The sequence below is a fragment of the Plutella xylostella genome, chromosome 20 (assembly GCF_932276165.1).
Source record: "Plutella xylostella chromosome 20, ilPluXylo3.1, whole genome shotgun sequence".
Taxonomy (NCBI): Eukaryota; Metazoa; Arthropoda; class Insecta; order Lepidoptera; family Plutellidae; genus Plutella; species Plutella xylostella.
The window spans coordinates 6,775,523-6,801,438 of NC_064000.1; the positions used below are offsets into that span (position 1 = coordinate 6,775,523).

At 36.9% G+C, this 25,916-nt stretch overlaps 1 protein-coding gene and 1 non-coding gene across 3 annotated transcripts; one reads left to right on the forward strand and one right to left on the reverse strand.

Moving 5' to 3' along the window:
- Window positions 1-1,811: 1,811 nt before the first annotated feature.
- On the reverse strand, window positions 1,812-17,879 carry LOC105380785 (organic cation transporter 1). Of its 2 annotated transcripts, none has more exons than XM_011550387.3 (12): window positions 17,527-17,879; window positions 13,787-13,980; window positions 12,994-13,000; window positions 12,408-12,515; window positions 10,884-10,987; window positions 10,371-10,564; window positions 9,627-9,747; window positions 8,944-9,079; window positions 4,963-5,653; window positions 4,302-4,433; window positions 3,593-3,774; window positions 1,812-2,031 (listed from the first exon to the last, which is right to left on the reverse strand). In XM_011550387.3, the coding sequence occupies exons 1-12, from the start codon at window positions 17,656-17,658 to the stop codon at window positions 1,855-1,857; spliced, it is 2,178 nt and encodes a 725-aa protein (XP_011548689.3). In that variant the 5' UTR covers window positions 17,659-17,879; the 3' UTR covers window positions 1,812-1,854. The 2 variants fall into 2 exon arrangements, with proteins under 2 accessions (XP_011548689.3, XP_011548687.3); XM_011550385.3 differs by having other exon boundaries at window positions 12,910-13,000.
- Window positions 17,880-25,277: 7,398 nt separating this feature from the next.
- Window positions 25,278-25,350, forward strand: Trnav-aac. The gene has a single exon. It is a non-coding gene; the product is annotated as a tRNA-Val (tRNA).
- Window positions 25,351-25,916: the final 566 nt, after the last annotated feature.

A 25,916-nucleotide genomic window follows, 5' to 3' on the forward strand; every position in this document is an offset into this window, starting at 1 on the left:
AAAAGACAATTACGGTGAATTCAAAACTTGATGAAAAACATGTCTGTAATAGGTTTTTTATTTATATGAATTAAGAGTACTTTAATACCTACTACACTCACGAGCAATGAATAAGTCCAAGTAGCAAAAAGACAACACCAAATGACCCCAATTTTTAAAACATTTAATCTAGAATTTGATCTAAATTTACGTTTTTAGATGGTTATAATATTTAGATGCGCTGTTAAATAGAATAGAATAGAATAGAATAAATCTTTATTCAAAGAAAACAACTTATGTTATTATAAACATCCCACAAATGTTCAGGAGCTATCGTCACTGGAACTTTTTCATTGCTCGTGAGTGTAGTAGGTAGGTATTACTCTTAATTCATATAAATAATATAAGATATTACTATTCTTACTAGCAAGTATGATTGCTATAAATATAATTTTATCAATAAAATTAGAGCTTGTTCATCTTTATTTATTAACATTCTATAGGTATGACAGGCAGAACAAGTAAATTATAGTCATGTACATTTACCGAAATAGTTAAGTAAATCAGAATCAGCATGTAGGTATAAATTATATGCGACAAGTACGCCAATCAAGCAATGTGCGTAATAGCAATGTATATTTTCAAGAACGAAGAGGTTTTTCTTATTTATGAAAATAGCCTATTTTAATGAAGGTCTCTTTGGAATTACTAATTATGAGCCAGTCTTTTGTTCCACATTGCCTATGAATAATAAGTATATCTAATACGTTCTGAATTCAAACAACAAGCAACTCCTAATATACCTATCAAGTAAGTTGGTACAAAGACTTCAAACTTGTAAGCACATACAAAGGCTCTCGCTTAGATATACTTAAATTTTGTGGTTTTGGAACTGCCGGTAAGTAATTATGGGTACAAAAACAAGTGTAAATAATGAATTTTTCATCAGTGAACGACCTGCGTACTGATACCGGTTCGAGAAAAAAAAATATTTATATCCTTGCAATATCATTTCGTTTTAACTCCGTGTCTTTTTAAAAGTGTAGAAAGTAAAATATGTTTTTTTGTGTTTCTATTTACCATAATGTTATTAAGTCTAAAGCTAAGTCTACCCTAACTTTGCAACGAGTACAATATAAGATGATGACAAACACACGGAAAAAAAAAAAAAAAAAAGAACGATTCAGTAAATCCCAACTTGAAAGTATACGCGATTAGTACGCACAAATCGTGTATATTTTCAAGTAAAATATTATTATTTTTTACTTGAAACTATACAGTGCTAGTACACTATGGGTGCGTTCTGGCCTTGTATAGTTTCAAAACACGCGAATATTCGCTGTGCGGACACGGCCTAATAAAGCTTGGAAACTTTTGAATCCTGTCAGCCTGTCACTAACACGTGAAAAGGTTGAGATGCGCACGGGATATGTTTTGAAATTGTGCAAGCAAGGATTTCTCGGATGGTACATAGTAAATATGTTGTAGATATGGAAGCCTATAATATGATTGTTGATACTTATTAGATACTAAGGATATTTGTAAACCGTTTATTTTAATTTGCTGTGCCCGACAGGGTCCATAAAGTTCCTAATTTAATGTATTGAACACCTGTATAAATTACTTATGGATGCAATAAAAGATTGAGTATTGAGCCTTGTTTGTATACGGCCAGGGGTAATATTTTCATAAAATAAAATAATGTAGATACAAATAAAAACTTATTAGCCAATGACATGTTGTTAAATTTTCATTACCAGCTCTGCAGCTCTCATTTTGGGCAACTATTTATTTACGTTGCACCTAGTTAGAATCCAATAAAACAACCAACCTACACTAAAAGCCTTTAATAAATAAGTAATACACAATCTAGAACTATCTCTCTCCACCGACACAGCTGAGCAGTTTGAAGTGTCGTCCGAACATCTCCCCATCACTCAGGGTCTGCGGCAACGGCTGGTTGAGGGTCTCGGGCAGGAACAGCGAGGCGCCTCCGCCGAGGATGCAGAGGACTCCCATGATGACCAGCGGCAGGAGTTTGGAGTAGACCGCCTGGGGGCAATAGGCTTGGTTATTGGTAGTTGGTAGGAGGTGTTTGGAAGAGGTGGTTTGGGATGATAAGATAAAGATAAGATAAGATAAGATAAGATAAGATAAGATTTCTTTATTTGTTAAACATGAGTAGGTATACATTTACATTTAGTTGGTAACATAATCATTTTAGTTCTGCATGTTTAGTTATTCATTTATAACATACAAATTCACAATAAAATATAAAAATTAAGTATAAATTTACAAGTAATGTCAAAAGTTAAAAGAAATGTCAAAAGTAAAAATAAATTAATATCAACTATACTTACAATTACAACTATAATTTGCTAATTACCTTAGAATTTGTCATTTAAAAACTCTGTCAAATCATAATAGCACTTTTGCACTAGCATTTTTTTAAGTGCAATCTTAAATGTATTTAGGTTTAGATTCCTTATTCTTAACGGTAGTTTATTAAATATTTTTATACTCATAAGAAATATGCTTTTCTTCATGAGAGCCGTTTTTGATTTGGGTAGGTAGAGTCGCTTTGGATCTCGTTGTAGCCGTTTATTTTTGATTTCTGCTGTTTCAAATAGTGAGGGATTTGATTTAACAAATAGTGCTACTTCATATATGTAGGTTGAGGGAAGACTTAACAGTTTATGTTTAATAAAATATGGTTTACAGCTTTCTCTTGATTTTAGTCCAAACAGAGCCCTGACACACCTTTTCTGTCCTTTAAACGCTATGTTTCGGTTGGTTGAATTACCCCAAAAGATTATTCCATAGCGTATTATCGAGGATACTAAACCATGATATGCTGTCAAACATGACTGAATATTTGCTATGTCTGACAGTTTGTGTAGGGCATATGCATTTTTGTTAAGTTTTTTATTTAGTTCCTCTATGTGTGGCTTCCATGTCAACGCTTTATCTATTATTAACCCTAAATGATCATCATTCAATACTTATACACAGCTGAACAGCTCCAAAAGAAACCATAATATTATTATTATTCTTATTTTTTATATATTTTTTTTTTATATTGTATTTAATCCTGAATGTATGTATTAATTTGATTTGTGATAAATTGTACTTATGTTAATTCTTGTGCTCGTTGTTAATTGTATTGTTTTTTGTTTATTGAATTTTATGACATGTACTGAATATGGATCAAGTTATCTGAAATAAATGAATTTAATTAATAATAGTCTGTTTTGGCCTTCCAAATGTGTGATGTATAATTCTCTAGTGACCATTTTGCAACAAATTTTAGGCACACGCCTCTAAATTTCAGATATAGAATCCATACCTTTAATGGATAGCTTGCAGCTTACTATATATACCCATTTTGTATCACCCTGGATACAAAATGGGTATATATAGTAAGCTGCAAGCTGTAGAAAGTGACTCAGGGGATCACTATAACTATTTCACAATACCAGAAGCCCTAGCACGGGGTGCAATTAAGACGTGACAAAAGTTTTGAATCGCGCTCACTCATATCGCGCAGCCTCAAGAGCGAGCGCAACAGAGAACTTTAGTCACGTCAAGCATTACTATCTTCTCACGCACTCACCAGATAAACAATATACGGGCACGCGAGCAGCCCGAGCCCCGCTATGAAGGACGCGGCGCCCATGGCCTGCGCCCGCAGCACGGTCGGCAGCAGCTCGCCGATCATCACGTAGAACACGGAGAACGACGCCGCCGCGCACAGCCGCCCCAGCATGACCAGGGACACCATCAGCCAGGGGTTTGCTGGAAAGGAAATAGCATGGGAAAATTTCAGAATTGGGTATAGACAAAAAGAGAGACCTGGAAAGCGTTCAGATTGTGCATTACGATTCCTCATGAGACCATCAACTGGATAGGGTATAGACAAAAAGAGGGACTGATGGGATCATGAAATCTAGCATCACCAGTGACACCATCAGCCAGTGGTTTGCTGGAAGAGAAGTGGAATAGGGACTTAAAACTAGGAAAGAGTTACTGCCTAACAGAAAGTTAGGGAGCAATGGATATGAAGTCATTAGACAAAAGGGGGACCTGAAAAGCGTGAAGATTGTGTATTACTTTTCTTCATGACATCATCAGGTCCTACATCACTAGGGATACAATCAACCACGGGTTTGCCACAAGGAAAGGAGATTAGCACATTTATGAGGTAGACCTTCTGCAACACCCTTATAGTTAGAGGAATATATCTGTGACTTACTTGGTGACTCATGACTATCATGATGAAATGTAGCATGGACTGATTATAAATATGACAATAAAGGTCTTACATTCCGGCACCAGCACGCAGCTGAGGCAAGCCACGCCGCCGACGCTCATGAAGATGCAGAGCACCCAGCGCCGCCCGAACCGGTCCATCAGCTTCCACGCGATGAAGTACGACGGCAGCTCCACCGCTCCTCCTGGAAGACAGAAGACTCTTCCAGTGACAATAGCACCAAATTACTTAAAAGACTAGCTTAATGACGCCGTCTGCCAAATTGAAGTACATTTAACAGCGGATCAGAATATTACCAATTGAAAACGTAAACCATTTGATCAAAAGCTAAATTAAAGGTTTCAAAAAATTGCGGTCTTTTGGCGTTGACGTTTTGTAGTTGAGTGGAACTTTTTCATTCCTCGTGAGTGTAGATACTTTGTACTAAATGTTTATGAACCACTTTAAAACACACAGCTCGTAATAGGCTACCGCAGGATATTTTCAGACAGCAGCTTCAAGCTTGTTGATGGTGAAATCCGATAAAAAAAATTCTATCGCGGCCGGGGATCGAACCCGGTAGCCTAGGCACAAGTTAGCGTTACTAAAGACTTTAAAGACTGATCCGGTCGACCAAATAAGAGTCATAGATGTCAACTTGACTTCACAGTTTTAAAAGCAATTATTCTAAAATATATGTATAACTACATGAGTAAGTATACAAGTTAACTTACCTATGAAAAATGCAACAAAATCATCGACTCCTAAATTAGGCGTATTGTAGCATAACGTATTATACACGACTCCAAGCACTACCCAATCGAAGGTCAGTATGAAGAATTTCTTTCTTATATTAGGATATCTAAATACATCTAACGGAGACGCTTGGCAGTCCCCAACTGAATTCTGGTCGTCCATTTTCTTATTCTCTGGACTGGCTTCCATGCTTTCTTTGTGAAACATTTTGCTTACAAATTGCATAGATTTTCTTCTTAAACTATTAACTGGGGATTTAGCGTACGCATCAGTCTGTGTAGCTTTCTGTTGCTGTTCTGTGTTCAATTGAGATTCTTCATCATCTTCTTCTTTTACCTCTAAAACTTCTTTATCACTAGATTCTATGCTAATGTGATCCTCTTTATTTGACTTCTGGCGTGTTTTTCTGTTGACTATTTCTGCTACTTCTAAAGCTATAATTCTTTCAAGGTTCGGAGTTTTGTTTATTTCCTCCGCATCTGACTGTCTGTTTGTTTTGTTGATGTTGATATCTTTGTCAGGTTTGAAAGAGAGCATTGTGCTCATTCTTCTGTCTACTAACTGCGTGTCTTCTTTGTCAATTTTAAGCATTCCAATGACATGACCGTTTATTATTGGAAGTGTAGTTTCCTCTACAAAAGCTGCATCTTCTTCTTCTTTGACTTTTTTCTGAAATAGAAGCAAAGGATTTTGTTATTAACTCTGAGGCACGAGGCATCATCTAATGTATAATTAAAATTTTGTCTTATAAGTACATATTTTATAATAAAAATATTGGGAAAACGCGTGAATTGTTATAGTTGTATTGGAATAAGACAAGGTAGTGATTGATTGACGTCAACGATTCGTCATTGTTTATTTATGAAAAAGTTTATCAGTTGAATTAATATTAATTAGGATGTAAAAAACAATGCCGATAATAAATAACAATAGGTTTTTTATATATAAATAGAAAAAAATACGGAGATAAAACACTAGGTTATCGACTTGTTGGTAAGAAAAAACATATTTATTTATAATTTACTGACAACATAAACTCGATACTAAAATTTATTGTTTGTATTACGCTAATAAATTTAGTAGAGCATCTCTAATTTGTATAGATAGTTTCTCACTAGTACCAACATAAAACTACTTGCAGAAGAGATTATTAGCCTACAGTGACGTGACGTGACATTTTAGTTTAGGTTTATTAGTCGTAGATCACATTTCATTCTGTTTTATTTAATAAATTATTAAAATTTAAGTTTTTACGAACATACATAATATTTTCATAAATATATTGACATGGAACTTGCAGTAGTAATATTAATGTATCAATTCTTTAACCGACGATCGATGTTTCTTTCATTATACCTAGGTCTAACTCGGAAATGGTGATTTTATTGATATTTTAACAAAACAGACTTATGACTAGTTTTTTTATGAGTATTTGCAAAAATAGTGACCTAAACCAGTACAAACAATTTACAGTTTACACTTTGGTCTATTCAATTGGAGAAGATTAAATTAATTGTTATAGTATTTTTATTGGAAGATTTTACCTCCCACACGCACAATAAGTTTCGTCGTAATGGGTAAGTATTTTGTCTAGATGACTCTGATAAGTGATAGGATTGGTCATATTAGCGACAGTCGCCGACTGCCATATAGAGATGGGCGTATATTGAGGATGTTGTAAAAATGCTTATTTTTTCCGCGTACTGGTGCAAGGACACGCGGGCATGATGTAAGATGCACCGTTGTTAGTGGCGCTTTACACAAGATTTGTGCATCCAAGATTGCCCACCAAGCCATATTGTCCTACCACCCATATAGGGTTACTATACCATTTTCCAACACCTGCATAAGGAACAAGTTCACAGAGGCTTTTTAGAGGCATATTTTTTACACACCCAAATAACTCTTCTTGTACCTACGGTGGGCACATAAGTAGGCCAAATCAGTCTCAATGGCGTGCACGACACGTGTAAAATCGATACGACCCCCCTCATGCGCTGCATACGAGCCATCAATCATAATCGAGAATGCTATAAATAAATTAATATACGGCGAAATGTCGCCAGCGGTCATACGGCTATGCTGGCCTGGTGCCCTATTGACGGTATCGTTAAATTACCATTGCTGGGACATATACCTAAAGTTAGTACAGTGTTGTAAACACCTCAGTTAGGTAAACTCCCGCTTCTCTGTGGCTTGTTGTGGTTCACAACCATGATGTACTCGTATACCCATTTGAAATGTTTTTTTTTACAGTGTAAATATATCGAGACTTGTGAACTCAACCAACCTGCAGTGGACCAGCATAGTGGAAAATAGTTCAATCAATCTTAAGAAACCTGTTTTTCTTTTGGACTACCCAAGTAACATTTTTGGTTTTAAAAAGGTTTTGAAAAGGTTCTAGAACCTTTGTATGGAAATCAACTCGTGAGACTTAGAAGGCTCGATAACCTTATATTAACCTTATATTAACCTCCTGAGTGCAAAAAGGGCCCACGTTTTAGAACCTTTCTGAGAGCTACAGCAAAACCTATAGCTCAAACCCAGAACCTTTTGAACAACTTACACAGAACCTAAATAAAACCTTCACAACCTTAATTTAACGTTAACATAACCTTGGAAGACAGCTTTTAAGTTCTAAATTAGTCCTGGATGTAACTCTACTATAACTTGAAACACATTTGATGGATATTTGTAATGCCTTCCCAGGACTCTCGGGTCTTAAAACGTTTCTGTGTAAGATTTTATAATAATTATAATAAATGGCGCCATTACCTGACACTTTCCAAGACTCAAAATGGCTAACTTGTAAGTGTTGTATTAATACAAAATATAGTAAGTAGTTAGGCTGAAGTCAGGAAATATGAAAACCTTGTGCGACTAGCACTTTATTGTGATACTTTCGGATAATAGTTCTGTATAAGTGACGGGCCTTTTGTAAATGATAAATTTGAAGATATTTTAATTAAAAAAAATAGATAAAATTTTATGTTTGGTGTAAATTTATATTAGAAGTAAAAGTACTGTCTATATAAAAAAACATATATTTGGAATAGTATAGGAAACGCTACTGAATTTTCCCTTATTAATTAAAATGTATCTTTTTGGTAAGTTTTTTTTTTATTTCAGTTAAAAAATATGGCGGCCGTTAGGTAATTACTAAAAAGCATTAAACATATTTTGAGGATGCCTCTAAAGCTTTAAAATATTCTTGTAGGACTTAAATCATGCCTTTAGCTCATAGCCAGTGCTTACTGCTTTTGGTTTTCACCAAGTAGTCCTAATTTGTTTACCTAGACAACTCTTATCAACCTAAAGGTTTAAGATAGGTTTTAAAAAATACTTATAAGTAATTTAAATATTCCATAACTTTATGGTTGTATCAAGGTTAAAAATTTAACCTTAAGCTCTCACTTTAGCATTAATGCTAGCTTTTCTAGAAGTAAATCAGAAGTCTACGACAACTATAAGATCCTAGAACTATATGCTCCTGAAATACATGTTAAAATAACGTTAATATAAACTCTTATCAGCAGCTACAAGGTTGTATTAATAAACAATTAGTTTTAGGACTTAGTAATCATTCTCAAGTACTCAATATGACCAGATAGCAAAGCATTAACCTTTTCACAACCCTTATAAAACCTAAAGGCATTTCTTACAACCTAAGCTCGAATGAAATGTTACTTGGGTATGGCGCTAATCTACCTGCAGTAACTATAAATTCCCTACGCAGCGTTAGGCAGCTGCCTGCTAGGCCAAACCACCTGGTCGGAGGATCCTTCCTTTGCAAGAGGCAGTAGTACTCACATGTAGGTCCAGCAGTAGTACTCACATGTAGGTCCAGCAGTATTACTCACATGTAGGTCCAGCAGTAGTACTCACATGTAGGTCCAGCAGTAGTACTCACATGGAGGTCCAGCAGTAGTACTCACATTAGGTCCAGCAGTAGTACTCACATGGAGGTCCAGCAGGAAGCCGCGCGGCAGGAGCACGCCGTTCCTCCGCGCCAGGTCGAGGAGCACGCGCTCCGCCTCCGCGATGCGGCCGCGCCCCACCAGCCAGCGCGGGGACTCGGGGATCAGCCAGTAGTAGCTACAAGATAATACGAATAATACTCGTAAGTAACAGCCAGTAGTAACTGCAAGACAGGAACAGTAGTAGCTACTGACAAAGGGATAATAAGTATTTGGTTGGAACGGTGGCACAGCTCAATCGGAATTAAAGTACTTACTTTTAAGTACAATGTATGTATACCATCGCTCCGGGATCAGCCAGTAGTAGCTACAAAATTGGGATAATTAGTATTTGGTTGGGGCGGTGGAAAATCTGTCTGGTAAACGACCGGTAAACGATCTTGACGCTGACATGGACCAATGTGTTCTTTAAAATTTAAGTACCATTGTAGGTATATTTAAGAGCTACCTCTTACGGGAAACATCGAAAGAAAACCAGCAAATCTAGATATACTCGTAGCACATCTGGATTATCTGTACCTACTAACCCGTAGCAGAACATCGTAGTGGAAAATGTTCAAAAATTAAGTAGGTTTAGGTATTGTTTATACCTTGGGTATCCACAAAGGTTCCATGCGAGAGAGCCAGGTACATAATATGAATACTTATATCTCACGGTAACATACCTATAGAGCGACAGGAAGGGCAGGCTCGTGGCCAGAGACAGCCAGAACCAGTCCCGCAGCAGGAAGGCGAGCACCGCGAGGAGACACATGCCGCTCGCGAACAACATGCCCACTACTATGCCTGGAAGGATGGAAGGAGATTTTGTGGTAAATACCTAGTAGGTACATTGTTTGTCAAGGGGTGCAACGCGTTTGTTTTGATCCTGAGACGGTGTTTTAGCGAGGGAGCATATAGCGCAGCATAAGGCATTTATTATCTACAGTAATCTTGACTAAAATCAATATGCGCAGATTGATTTTGGGTCACCATGAACCAACAAAATGAAATGTCATGGAAATTATATCCACTATACTTAGGGCGTCTTGCACAACAAAGTTAAATAAAATTAAATCTATGACCTCTTGCTCTGTCATTATACTGTCAGAGCAAGAGACAAACTATTTAATTTTATTTAACTTTGTTGTGCAAGACGCCCTTAGTCTCGAGCTTTAAGTAAAGTTTGTAGATAATGGGGAAGTTGGAGATTCAAGAGCTCTACTAAGTAGGCTACGGCTTAAACTACCAAAACAACACGCTTATTGTACTTTTTTTTTACTTTTACATAACAACCAATCTTTAATTTTACTGTCATCACGTACCCCAATCGACTTATGTATCACATGAATCCAAAACGCCATACTACCTACCACAGTTCAACCAAGCCTTACAAAACTACCAGCACACCATAAACCGAAGCAACTCACCAGTATAAGTCCGCTTATCAGGCGGCATGAGCTCCAAGGCCAGTATGAACGGCAGCTGGTACAGAGCCGGGAAGAACAACCCTCCAGCCACCCTCAGAGCCGTGTAGGTCCAGTAGGAAGAGGGGAAGGAGGCTGCGATGGCGAGCGGGACTTCTAGGTAGATCATGAGCAGGATGGTGAGGCGGCGGCCGTATCTAGAAAGTTAGGACGGGTAAGGGAGAGTTTCTTTCTTGGATAAGGCAATGCTTCATTGGCATAGTTAAAGATAGTTCATTACAAAGATGAGAAAATTGCCCATGCACTCTTCTTTATTGATGAAAAACTAAAAGTTCTATATTCAGCGCTAATGAAATTGGGTTAAATATTGGTTTTGTAAGCTAAAAGGGGCGATTTTTTTAGATGCTTTTGGAAAGACTCTCTGTTCGCAAATTAAAAGCGCTTTGAATAGCCACCTACTTCACCTTTCAGTTCACAAAAACATTTTATCATCACCCTGTAGATGACAACACTGACCTGTCCGACATCCACCCGAAGAACAGGTTTCCAAAGATGGAGCCGACCCAGAACAGCGTGTTGGTCATCCGCGGCCACCAGCCCTCCGCGCACACCAGCGAGAACTGCAACATCATCATCATCATCGTCATCGTCGTCATCATCATTATAAGCATCATCATCAGTTTATCATCATTGTACCTTAGGCCTAGTTTCATCAAGTTCTGTTAATTAACTATACGCCATGTCCATCTTTTTTGACAGATGTGTCAAAAGCCAGTGCGGAGCGGTATGGTAGGCACAAAAAATCCAATGAGCGGAGTTTTTATACAATCTCATTGGTAATTGTATACCTCGCACACCGCTCCGCACCCTCGCTCCGCTCTGGTGGATAGGCAGCCTTATGCTGCTTCTCCACTTGGCTCTTCGTATTTGCCAAAACTTCCATGTGTGGTCTGTTCATTCACCAAACTTATTGCCGTATTTGCCTACAAAAAACCTATTTGGCAAACACGCAAATACGAATAGTCAATTGAAGTAGCAGCATATTTACATACAAGTATATATGGCTTTAGACAATCAACGTCGTGTATAGGCAAGCGTCCACCTTTCGGCATCTTAAGCTTCGGACACATCACATTCAGTATTCTTTGTACTTACTTATACTACCTACATACCCGCTTTTCAATTACCCTTACGATAAAATCACAGTTACTTTACAATCAACTCTTACGAATGTTACTTTTCAATCTAGATTAATCAAAATACAAGTAGACCCAAACATTCCAACTATCATTCAATTAAATCAGTGTATTTAATAATAAGTATTGATAAAAATGTTTATTATGATTGAAACTATTCATTCAGCTTATCAATGGCGGCATTCTAAAATAAGAAATCTATTCTTATCTTTAGCACTTAAATACGATAAGTTGATAACTAAATGTAGTTCACAATAAAATTATACGCATTATTGTGTCGTAATTTATGTAATTAAATAAACATATGAGATAATCTTGAGAGATAATTAGTTCCGTTTTCCAAAAGATGTGATCAAAACGCCGATATTTTTCGAGATAAGATCACTTAGATTAGATAGTACGGTATACTTACTGTGCTATTTTAACAACATCCTATAGGCCCAGTGGCCAAATCAAGATTAAAAAAACACTTACACTTATCGATACGTGTATCAATAGACGTTTCACCGCAATATATTTGACTTCTTGATCAATCGGTAGATAACTACTTTAGTAACTACTAATTTACATACAAATTCCGGTAAACGATTCCGGTACTAAACATTGAACTTACATCAGTGACTAAAGTATACATTGAACTTACATAAGTGACTAAAGTATTCATTGAACTTACATCAGTGACTAAAGCATACATTGAACTTACATAAGTGACTAAAGTAAACATTGAACTTAGATTAGTGAATGATCAGTAACTATATACATATTTTTTTCTGTAACTTAACTTCTGTGTATTTGGTAAGTTAATAAAGAATGTGTCCATGACTAAAGTATACATTGAACTTACATCAGTGACTAAAGTCCTCCTGTAATGTTCAGTCTGGAACACCCACCCGTAGGCGCACGGCTTCGGATCACTGCGGATGGACAGAATCACCTCTTTCACTCGTCTAATCTGGAAATAAAGTCTGCCATTAAATAATCTGCCAATAAATATCATGAAGGATAGGGTGGAAACAGTTTAACGGTGGACATACATACCACCCATGCAAAATTATTTTAACATTGGAGTTATAATAATTATAATTCGTGTGATATGTGCCTTATGCTTATTTACTCTCGTGTCTTGCATAGCAAAATCAAAATGCCATGTTGTTCTGGATGAGGATTATAACTTAAAGTAATAGTACCTACAGAAGCTAGTAAAAGAATAAGACAGGGTTGATCCACCACACAGTCTACACTAGGTGCAAAAAGCCCTACGGTACAGCTAAAAGTTGTAAAATAGGGTGCTATTTCTACAAGTGCGCTAGTTGGATGAGGTGCCCCGACAGCTTGTTGGTAAAGACCTGTTCTTCCCGGCCGGCGGGGTCCGACACTATCACCAGCTGCCTGGTTCTAACCAATCGTAATGCGCCGCTGTCCCGGTATACCTCAGATCTGGAACAAAAAAATATGAAGTTTTTAAATTTGTAGTCGTCTACAAAATATGATGAAAGGGTCTAAAGTCTTGTAATCTGTATGTGTGTAAGAAATAAATAAGTATTCTTATTTCAGGATTTATAGTTTTCTTTTGTCATCTGCATACGTGAATTATCAAAAGAAAAATAACGTAATTAAAAAAAAATGGTAGGTAGGTATGAATAATAATGTGCAAGACATTTTAGGCATATTACTATTTCATCGCTTATCGAAATTTTCCCATACGTATTTCCATTCTAGTTTATTCCAGTCTAGTCTTAGTCACTCTGCTAGCTGAATAAAGCGTTTGTTTGGCAAATCGATAATCACTTTAAATAAGAGTTATTGTTTCTGAAACTGAAACTGCATCAACATAAATTCTATTCCTGGGTAAGTTAACCACACTGCTAAGATATACGGTATATTTGATGCCACTTTAGAATCGGTTGTACCTGCGGCACATCTGACTCAATATTTTCTGCTGATATTTTATTACCTAATAAAACAGAAGAACAACAAATATTCTAAAAGTACCAGGCACCCATAAACATCAAGAGCCATGACTTTCATACAAAACCAACCAAAACCAACCAACCAAACCACTTTTCTATATGTTAAAAGCATAATCGGGTCGATCACTGATAAATGATAACATTATCCGCTGCATGTTAATAAATCATTATCCGCTGCATTTAAAATTATTCAATACATATGATCACCAAACATTCTCAAAGTACCAGGAACGCATAAACAGCAAGAGCTCACCTCTCATCGACGTAGTCTGACAGCGCGGCGTACAGAGCGCGCGAGTCGAGCTCGTACGCCGCGCACCTCTCGAAGGTTCCATTCTCCGCGCCCCCTGGTACCAGGAGCGCACGGAGCTCTTCAGGAGGTAGGTCCAAGACTTGCAGTTCTGGGGGCGCCGCACACCAGTGCTCTGGCGTCGCTGTGGTGAACACCTGGGGAAAGTTATAGCAAGTGTGATTTTACTGAGTAAAATTACAGCCAATTGGATAAGAGCAAGAGAACCAAAAGAGTTGGTGTATACCAAAGGAGGTCTAATGCCCAACAGTAGGAAATAGAGAACTGATAATGATGTTGTAAGATGATGTTCGTTCAACAAAATTTCATAATTATTACCAGCTTATTACCAGCCGTATAATCATCCACTGCTGGATAGTATATTATATAGGCCTCTCCCAAGGAGGTCCACACACTCTGTCCTCAGCCTTCCTCATCCAGCCGCTACCGCATACCGCCTACTTGTCTAAGGTCTGCGGTCTAACGGGGCGGAGGATACGATAAGTGATTCACATTCAGATTAATGATACAGTTATTAGTTATATTACCGCAATATCTTGTCAAGATAATCCATCTACCACCATTTCATAAAGGCTCGGTCACTGAGGAGAAGAAATGGATAAAGAAACTCTTCGAGAAGATTTTCAACTTTTTGCTTTTATATCTAGTACAATTTTCATTATTCTAACAGCCTTAGCTGAGGTGATAACTTATGTTTATGACATAAGAATAACCTTTCTACCTTCATGCATTTTTAGTCTGTCTTTCTGTATTATGTGCTTGAAAGAACATAACGTGAACTTTAAACCAGTGTTCATGCAATTTGGTTACATAACCAAATCGGATTAAGGTGGAATTTCACTATACGCTAAACGTATTTAGTAGCCTGTCAAACGTCTGTCAGTTAGTACAAAATGTATTTAAAATTTGATTTAAATACTATTTTATATACGTTTATCGTTTAGTAAAAGTGACCCTAAATCTTTAATGTCATTTTGATCTCGAGGGGGACTATAGACTCAATCATGTACAACAGCAACATCTAAACATAATATCCTTTCAATTCACACCTACATTTGTTATGTAAAGCAATAGGGCACACATTTGCATAGCGTCTTTCACTACCATAGAGTATAAAGATAAAGACAAACGTAAGCGCATTATATTGTACGAATCGTGAGGATGGTTTTATTATATGAATAGATGTTTGTCATAGAGTGTGTAATGGTAGATGGGATGTAGGGTAGAGGTGTGCCTATTAGGCTAATGCCTAGTTTAACCATAGTTTGTTAGATCATTAACACCCTTGTTACATTGTTACGTGTCATCTAAAATAAATTTTCTATATTGAATTCTTGACAGATGTGTCAAAAGTCAACAACTAATCCCTTGTTATAATGTAACAGAGTATGGTGAAACTAGGGCTAAGGCTGACTGAACGAAGTCGAACGTAGAACAACATGTAGTTGAGTATAGCGACTGCGAGCAGTTGCTGACGCGACTGCATGCGGTTGTTATGGTGCAGTTCTTCTGATTTCAGCTTCAGAAAGAGGCTACGTCTTTGATGCAATGGTCATAATAATATTATGTAACGGACTGTTATATACTAGTTACTAGTTAGTAATCATATACATATAATTTATATTTTCAATCTTAATTTATAATTTACGATGGTATATTATCATAATATATACGTACAGTTGTTCTAATAATGTTTTGTACGCCGTAACGCTCGTCACAGCAGGGGTTTACGCAACTGTTCATACTATATTTTTTGGTTTACAATGAACAAAATAATTGTTTAGAAATTCCGAACTGATGGAGAATACTATTAGCATAAATTCCGCCTTGTGCACATTTATTCAATTTGAGTAAAATAAAGAATTTTGATAACAATAAATAACCTGTCCAGTGTCCACCCAAAGGTTGAGGAAGAATTTAGCTTTTAATGATAAGACTGCCTTTTGTACTGTTGAGTTAGAATAAGTTGTTATGTATAAATGAAATTGTAAGTCCTGAATACAAATAAATAATAATATTGTATATATCTATCTACATCCATTCAACCCACGGTACCACAATCTTTGAACTTACAACAACACCTTAAGTTGATAAAAACAACATCAAAGCAATGTCGCATCTACGGCTCCTACTCCCGCGCATAGACTATAAATCTCTATTTTGTTGAATAGATCCAACGACGCGCCACAGATCGTAGACATGTCACTTCTGGCCTCATTACGTATAGATCGATCTTAAGTGTATCCGGATGTCTTAAAGGAAACAGGAAGCTGTTTATATGTAGGGGGTTATAGCAATATCAATGATATGAGTATCCAAGGAGGGGTCTATTACTTCACGAAATACGAAATTTGGAGTGCTGCAACCAAGACTCTATGTCGTTGTGTTAAAGGTTTCGATTGTGTGAGGTCGATAGAAACTTTGTGTTTTGTTTAGCTAGAGTGGATCTACTGACTTGTTTTAGACTACGGCTGCCACATTTATTGTTGTAATATATTTACAACTGCGCAGGACCTAGAAGGCATAATAGAATTTGATCCTATCGAGGCGTGCCACAATAAATCGCCATACCTATAAGCAATGGGGCTAACTACTTAAATCTTATTTAACTTAAATTTTATTTGTAACAAATTCCTAAGTACAAGAACTTATAATTGAAGCCAGTTTGTCATTTTTATAAATGTGTTCAGACATTGGATGCTTCTACAAACATGTAACTGAGGTGTAAATGGTTCCTTAATAATATAAAAAAATATGCGTAGGAAAAAATGTGGAAGTTATCAATGAAATCTAGTGTTTATCGGACCACGTGTCAATATTGTCTGATAAGTTGACAAATGAATCTTATCAGATTTTTATCACTGACCGAAAACAAGCGAAATTTGGAGAATATAGGTAAAAGTGTAAAAAAAGGTGCGATATTAAAAAAAAAAAATTATACAAATTGAGGATTTTAGCTAGGCTTATGGATGATCCTAACTAATATTATAAATTCGAAAGTAACCGTGTCTGTCTGTGTGTCTGTCTGTCTGTTACTCTTTCACGCCAAAACTACTGAACAGATTTGAATGAAATTTGGTATATATATAGTATACGGTTCTAGACCCTGGGAAAGAACATAGGCTACTATTTATCCCGGAATTCCCACGGGAAAACTTTTTAAGGCGAAGCGAAGCGCGCGGGGACAGCTAGTTGTTTATAAAATTAAATTAAGGTCTCATAGAGATTCGTATAATACTCTCGCTTTCATTGAGCAGAAGTAAGGTCATTTTCGACAGTGAGCGTTGTATGCTTAAAGTATTTCTAAATTTTGAAATTCCGCTTTTGAAAGTCCCTCAGCAGGCCACGGAATGGCTTTGCTGGAGGTTTATCTGAAGGAACACATCAGAAATGAGGTGATTCATACGTTTAAGCCTATTTGTTTTCTCACTGCTGGGCAATAAGGCCTCCTCTTTTTCCTTCCACACCCCTCGATGCCTCGATCCTGCGCAACTTCATCCCATCATCATCACATCATCACGGCCCATCACGTCCCCACTGCTGGGGCACGGGTCTCCTTCCGATGAAGGAAGGGTTTTAGGTCTAGTCCACCACGCTGGCCTAGTGCAGGTTGGTGGACCCCAACAAGCAAGCTTGTGCTGAGAGAGTTTTCTTATATCCAAGAAAAGTTAAAAAAGTCTCACCTGTGAAAATACTAAGAAAGAGGTCGGGATGGCGGCTAGACTGCACAGTAAGTAGAACAACACAGTGTGCCAGTAGCCGCTCTTAGTGGCCAGGACTGTCGCCTCGTCTAACTCCCTGGTCCAAGACGTCATTGTCACATTTAAAAACTAACTTTTTTACACTAAAAACAGTTTTTTTTTTAATTTTTTTATGTTCCTAGTTTCCTACATAATGCCCACTTCACGTTGCTCGTCCACAAGTTAAAACACTTATTTGGTTTTTAAAATATATTTTTTCTTCGGCATAATTTGCTTGGAAACTACGTGAGTTCCATTTAAAAAGTAAATAAATACACAAAACAAACTTTCAGCAAACTTTTCAACTGCACTTTTTGCACTTTGAAACAACAGTCACTTAAGTTTATTGCGGAAGTAAAATTTAATAATCACTCAATTTATTATTTAAATATATTTGTTTAAGTTTAAACTAAACGTATTTACCTATTAATAATTAAAACTCTAGACGCAATATTGTTTATCGTCTCAACAATGAACGACCACACACGGCCATGTCCAGATAAGAACTAGCTATAGTCTGTGCACTAAACAGTAGGTACCATGCGGTATGTAACTGGTAAGTACCGAAACGTAACTGGCCCACTTCTGTCCGTCAGGACATTATCGGTTGGAGCCCTATTCTGTCTTATATCTCGCGATCGGGTTAAAGGTAATCGTCCACCTCTCGGTATCGTACGTATCGGACCAAACGGATTTTCCTAAATATACCTAGGGAGAAACGGCGTCGGCAATGCCAATGGAGTGGACGCAGTGAATTTCTATTAGTACGCAAAGAATACAGAATAAGATGCGTCTGTTAAAATATAGGTGCGGTAGGTAGGTTTAAGTATAACCACTGCCTGTGGTTCAACACATAGCCAATCTTGTGCTTTGAGCTTGTCTAAGACTAAATGAATTTTTAAAACGATTTACATATATAATGTTTATGAAAAACATCAATAAGATGACCACATGCAGTGATGACGATCACTATAGCACACAATTCACAATAGGGGATTCACTGAAACACACAAGCAACTCTATTTATGAATTCCAATAAATGGAAATGAAAGTCATCATTTGTTTTCCTACTGAGATGATGCACAGTTAGGGCCACTTGCACAAAGATTTAAATCTAGATTTAGTGTCAAATCTCGATTTAAGAAACGTCAATCCATATAAAATTTGACACAAAATCGAGATTTAGCACTAAATCTAGATTTAATATGTTGGTGCAAGTGGCCCTTAGACACAATGAGTTATGGTGTGCAATTGTGCATAGGTATGGAATGCGTTAACAAGATGCACCTATAAGTTATTTTTAACCAGGAACGAAAGTCTGACGCGTTATAAGATAGACGTGTGTTACGTATGTATGTTTTCCTTCATCGTAAGAGCACTTGTGGTATGATTGTATACTTCAGCTGGCTTGCACCAAATATCAAATCAAATTCAAATCTACCGTTGTCTTGCTTTGTCTCTACATACTAGGTATGAGAGCAAGACAACGATATATTTATATTTTATTGAATACCTTTTTGGAATAGCCAATTCCTTAAATAAAAATAAGTCATTGGTATATTGTATTGCACAAATTAATGTAAGTACTTAGGTACATGACAGGGGGGTTGAGCCCAGCATGGCCTCTCGAATGAGAGGACGTGGCCTTAAATCCGTTAACACCACCGCGGCTCCAAACAGGAGACATCTTTGATAAAAAAAAATTGTTTTGACTTGCCACTTTTATCGGCTTGTCGCTTCTTCATCATAACGTCATCACGACCCATCACGTCCCTATGCTGGGGCACGGGTCTCCATCCAATTAAAGCAGGGATGTAGGCTCCGTCACTTCTTGACACAGGCTATTTAGCATTTTACGGTTAAATAGGCTGTTGATGTCGATGTCATTACAATAACATTGCACAGTAGTTTTTCTAGATTAAGTTAGCCACTAGACGTTTTACCTTCAACGTCACATGTGGTGATACATGACAACGGCATTATTAATGACAGACAGATGGACAAGCCTGCTGGACACACCTTTGTATAGCGTGTGATGTGCGTTGAAGGTAATTAAGGTTAGGTAAGGTTAAGTCTATATAATTATAAACACTGTACAGACTTCAATATTTCGTAGTGCTATTTGTAGAGGTAAGATTATAAAAAAATATAAAGTTTACAGTTCTTTGAAACTGTGGCCAAATTAACCTTTTATGTTAACGTAAAGAAAGATTACAGCCACCTATACGAGTACCGTACGCGTATTTTCACGTTCCCAACTCTGCCAAACCTGGGTTACTTTATTTATTTATTTATTCTTTAATTGCACAATATACAGAAGTTTATTAGTAAATTATGTACAATCAGGTGGACTTAATGCTAAAAGCAATTTTCTACCAGTCAACCTGCAGGAGGTACAAGGAGCAAATTGTATGGGAGTGCAAAAACAAACTTTACACGATTTTAGCAAAAAAAATAATTGAAGTGCTTTGACCAACAAGTTGACATGCGTAGTAAATAATTATATATATATATATTTTTCTTTTCAATCTAGATTTTTTGTTTTATTTTTTTAATTTCCTTATACACATACCTACCATTTATCTATATTATATTAAAGGGTACTGTTTATTTAATAAGATTATAAATATATAACTAATACAATTTAACACAAAACTTAAAACTAGATAAAATTAAATAGGCACTAATAACTAACTAAGTAATTATATTGTTTTATATACTAAGTAAATAGGTAAGTATATTATATACACTCCGCCGCCTCGCATGATCAGGTTCAGGATAACCTCGGACGGTCCGCTGGACACAACGCGCTCTATGTACTGTCACTTATGTAAATACATACGCAGTTCACTATATTTGTTAATTAACTAATAGTGGTAAATAATACAGCCGATTCTGCAGGTAAAAAAAATATTTAGCATTCAGTTATTTGGATTATGTGTATAGAGAGTCACGCTGAGTTGCACTTTCACGAAGGAATTTTAAACTGGTCGACCTAAACTGTGTCTGAATCTTTCGGTTTTTATGCTTTTAAATCAAGACCTTACATTAAGGGTTTCTACTTTCTATATAGAGAAGCCCTAAATATAAGATCGAATTTATTTTTTATCAAAATTCCTTATAAAATACCCGTCGTACAACTCGGCATTCGGTCGAATTTTGTAAATTAAAACTAAACTTTTTGCCAGTGAAATGTTTTAAGTGGGCAGTAAGTGGCTGACATGTCCGCATTGTTCTATGGCTACTGACGATCACGTGAATTGACTGGCCAATCTTTTCACCAGACGGTAGCAATAGCAAATTACTACTTTGTATTTGTCACTCATACAAGAATCCTGTAAAATTGTACACAAGATCTATCTATACTAAATAATAAATATATATTTAGTAAGATATTTAGCCTTAGGTTAGATACTACAGAGTACACTTTTACAAGTAAGTAACTTAGTATACATACATAAGAGGGATAACCTACAGAAATAATGCTAATCTTCTATTATACGTGTAGGTTCTAGTTTACTCAGCAACACCTAAGGAGCTTAGCTTGGTAAGGAAATAGTATCTACTCTATCTATACTTATCAATATTTATTAACTAAATAAAAATATATTATGCAAGTGTTCAAGCTAAAATTGAATAGGTGTCAACCTACATTATACCCTATTACTTTAATTTGGGGTGTTTTTAATAATAAACACACATACATTTTTGGTGACACTCTGTTTAAGTATTTATTCTACCGAATGTAGGTAGGTATAAGTATTGTAGTTTGGACCAAGGTTAAATCTTAAAGTTTAGCGTGTTTTATTTATAATATTCACACAAAAAAGTTTCTAGAAACTTGGTTCTATAGTGTTAAATGACAATTAATTTACCTTCTAGGTGAGGCAGGTCATTTATCATTAGATGTATTCTTTTTATACAGAAGTATTTTTGTATCTATTTGCATAGTAATATTATTTGTCTAAGCATATTTTTTGTCGCATAACTGCGCAGCTAACATAAATTTACTTACCTTATTTGATAAATATTAAGTAAGTAGGTAATTATAAGACATTTATAAATTTGCTAATGACGGCTTTAAGTTGCATTCTTACACAAGGTGGAATGACGTGGGAGTGTATTGACTTGCCGTGGTCAACGAGAATCGCACTGATAAAATTTCCCTCTGTATATTGATGAAATTGTTAATATCAGTCCTGAAACTCCTGAAAGCAGACCAGGAACAGTGTGCCGACCCTGGTCAGACCTTCGTCCATGCTCCACATTAGATCCTCTACCGCGTGCAATGTACGGCGCCGGAGCCATAATGGCGTAAAACGGTTTTATTAGGTTTTGTTTTTTACTATTTTTTTTTAAATAACCAATGATATTATAAATAATTATCAACAGGCTCGCCTCAATGTATTTCTTAATTCTGAAAACAAAGATCCTCAATCTGCTGTGATGACAAATATATAGCAACGGTGACCTTGATGGCCTAGAGTGGTCTACTGATTTAAAGTCGCTTAACACTCACGCGTGTATGCTCGGGGTTTTTCAGTAGCAACTGAGAATTAGATTAAGTACCTATCAGAACGTATAAGGAAGCAGAAATACCTACTATTTCTAATAATGTCCACCGTTTTGTGCAATTCCTGGAAGAGATTTCTGACCAACTGTGGACGGTCATTGATTAACTAAAAATTCCAACATTTATGAGTTACGCCCATATTTTTCAGAGCCGTAGAATTGCAGTCCATTGCAGCCAGCACAATTACAGCTGGCCCCCATCGATTGATTAATCGCTACTCGTTGTGACGTCGCCTGATTGGCTGACCGAGGCGGCTCTTTTGTACCAGCATGCATGTCTGTTATGATTTTTTCCATAGTACTCTACGCCTTAGCTCGCGTTCTGGAGCGAAAATGACATTTTAAGCATCATTGCACCAGCAGCAGTTCACCAACCTGCACTGGACCTGCGTGGTGGATTAGGCCTAAAATCCTTCCATATATTGGAAGGAGACCCAGCGCCAGCCCCTGCCCCAGGTCTTGACGGATTACGATGATGATGATTGCTTATTTGTCAAATCTGACATAACTTGTATGGATATGACATATGTTTGAGATGCTGCTTAAGGATTTCTTATTTGTCGGTGGTGGTAGCTATCAAGTAGGTACTTATGTAGGAAGCTCTCCAGCACGCTGAAATTACAACCTTTACCATTGGGTTTACCATCATCACGACCCATCATGTCATGTCCCCACTGCTGGGGCACAGGTCTCTTTCCGATGATGGAAGGGTTTTAGGCCTAGTCCACCACGCTGACCTAGTGCGGGTTGGTGGACTCAAGCCAACAACCTTAGGGTAGTGGTTGTGATTTCATGAGGATGGCCAAGGATAGAGTTTTGTGTAAAAAATATCGACCCATTTCATGAACTCTAAATCGCAGGAAAAATTTGGCCCTTTGTGCATCAATATAGTTATGTAGGTACAGACAAGTTATTCAGTAGATATCTATCAATTTGATAAATGAATTAAAGATTAGGATTTGTATCTGTCAACAACCCACCTAGCGAGTGTAGATAAGATCTCAATACAGGGTGTTAGGCTCTAGACAGCAGAGTGTTACTCTCATCTCTCAAAAATCTGTCAGATTCATACAAGTTACTTCGGTTTTGACATAAAGCATACATTTATGTCAATACGTTTCATCCGATACGTACGATAGTGATAGGTAGACGCTTGCCTTAAATCAGATCACTCGTTTGTTTTGAAGTTCTAATGCAATGGCGTCGACTGCATTCAAACTGCACCTACACCCAGATATACACTTTAGTCAAATTTGACAGAGGTTTGACACATATCCTTACTATAATAACTAATATATCCTTACTATAATAAATAATAATTACTATATTATAAATGCGAAAGTAACTGTGTCTGTCTGTCTGTCTGTCTGTCTGTTACTCTTTCACGCAAAAACTACTGAACGGATTTAAATGAAATTTGGTATACATACGGTCTAGACCCTGGGAAAGAACAAAGGCTACTTTTTATCCCGGAATTCCCACGGGAAAACTTTTTAAGGCGAAGCGAAGCGCGCGGGAACAGCTAGTAAGCAATAAGCGCAATCCTTAAGCAGCATCCCTCTCCAGTCAGCTCCATACAAGTTACGTTAGTTTTGACAGAAAGCTGCATAAGGATTGTATTGATAGCTTGTGTCGGTGGTGGTACGGCAGAACTAGTCCTTACTTATTAATTATTAATATTACTAGCTGTTGCCCGCGAGCTTCGCTTCGCCTTAAAAAGTTTTCCCGTGGGAATTCCGGGATAAAAAGTAGCCTATGTTCTTTCCCAGGGTCTAGACCATATGTATACCAAATTTCATTCGAATCCGTTCAGTAGTTTTGGCGTGAAAGAGTAACAGACAGACAGACAGACAGACAGACAGACAGACACAGTACATATGGACACATATACATATGGTCTAGACCCTGAAAAAGAACATAAGCTACTTTTTATCCCGGAATCCCACGGGAAAACTTTTTAAGGCGAAGCTAAGCTCACGGGAACAGCTTGTATTTTATAAACCTCCTGTATCCTGTGTTTGTAGCTATTTACCTAACACTTGAATTTGATTGATGGCTTTATCAGTTCGAGTACGCACTGTAAGTAAATCAATAGGTGGGCAGTTGCGTAATAAAAATGATACAATTAATAATGCAAAGTGCTTCCAGATCAGTACACAGACTATTATTTTTTAAAATTATACCTTTTGTACCCTAATTAAGTTACTACTTGTTAATTTTATTATTCTTGTTGGTGTCCAAATAAAGGGTATTCTACCTATTAATTGGTAAAAAGAGGGTATTTGACCTTTTAAAATATAATAGGTTATTGTAAGTTGTATGTAGTGGCTCCGTTTGTCTTTCAGGGACCATTTCGACGAATGATCAGTAGGGTAATTACTTAATATGAAATATAAAATAGTTTTGTTAGATTGATTCGTATGTTTTTTACATAGCCCATTCTGTCTTATATTATTAATCTTAGTACCTATTATGATTTAGTACTAGGACACCAGAAGCATCTACAAGTTGCGTCATAGTCGGCGTGCGGTGACGTTGCGTCATGGTCACGTGACGTGCAGTATCGAGTGCAATGACAACTGTGACGCACCTCCACCCACCCATGGCAGCCTGGTACTTAGCTGATTCTCAGCCTTTCGAGTCTAGTGTTAGAATTTATTTATCGCAAAATTATTACGAAATATTTGAGTAATTTACATGGCGCATGGCGCTTGAACACCTGAATAGGTTTTAATAATAAGACAACTCGATCTCAACGGTAACGGACTAAGCACAGGATATATAGTTATGTCCGTTTGAAATCTTGAAAATCTTCTTCTTCTTCATCAGCCAGCAGTCCACTGCTGGACGTAGGCCTCTCCCAAAGCACTCCAGTGGATGCGATCTATAATAGCTTTCCGCATGCAATCATTATGATGTGGTGCAATCATAATATATATCAAAATCGTCGCCCATATATCCGGAGGGAGTCCTACACTATTTTGAATATAGGTAGTCACGAATCGAAATTTAGTTTTTTTTTTAATTCCTAATCTCTTTTTTATTTTTATCAATGTCTCATAATTTTTTTCAGGATGACTACAATATGTATTTGTATTATTTTTTCACCATGTTTCTCATCGGTTTCCGTGGTGTAGCGGTTATCACATCTGCCTAACACGCAGAAGGCCCCCGGTTCGATCCCGGGCGGAAACATACTTTTGTCATGGTTGATTTTATGTTTTTAAAATAAGATGTTTTGAAAATACGTATATCGTCGCTACTTTTTTTCTTCTAATTAATCATATTTTTTTCTTCTAATTACTAAGTAATTTCCTTTGTTATTTAAGATGAACTTAAGAGCCATCTAGTGAATTATCTTTAAACTAGATGAACAACAAAACAACACACACACACAACCTACGATAAAAACTATTAGCAAGCTTTAACGTTTACTAGTTGCGCTACTCGACACTAGAGGGCGCTAGTATAATTAAATTATTTTTGTTAGTTCTCAGTTTTGCCGCTACCGATACCAGCGCCAAATCTAAGGCCCGGTTTCAGCATTCTTATCCTGAGCCGGACCAATATTAAGTTCTGGATTAGTCAAACAAAAGTTGTTCAGAATGACAGCCACTTTTGGCACCCTGCCTACCGTTTTCTTTCACCGTAAGAGTTTGTTATTTCATTGTACTTAAATTCAAAGAACTCATTGGTACATGTCAGCGCCGGGATTTGAACCCGCATCTCTGGCGTGAGAAGCGGATGCTTACCCGACTTAG

Excerpts from the sequence above, each read along its gene's own strand:
- LOC105380785 (XM_011550385.3), bottom strand. The coding sequence starts at position 17,658 with ATGACGTCTTGGACCAGGGAGTTAGACGAGGCGACAGTCCTGGCCACT. Across the intron at positions 9,748-10,370 it reads TGATAAGCGGACTTATACTG|GCATAGTAGTGGGCATGTTG; the intron begins GTGAGTTGCTTC and ends CCATCCTTCCAG. Across the intron at positions 9,080-9,626 it reads CCCTTCCTGTCGCTCTATAG|CTACTACTGGCTGATCCCCG; the intron begins GTATGTTACCGT and ends ATTATCTTGTAG.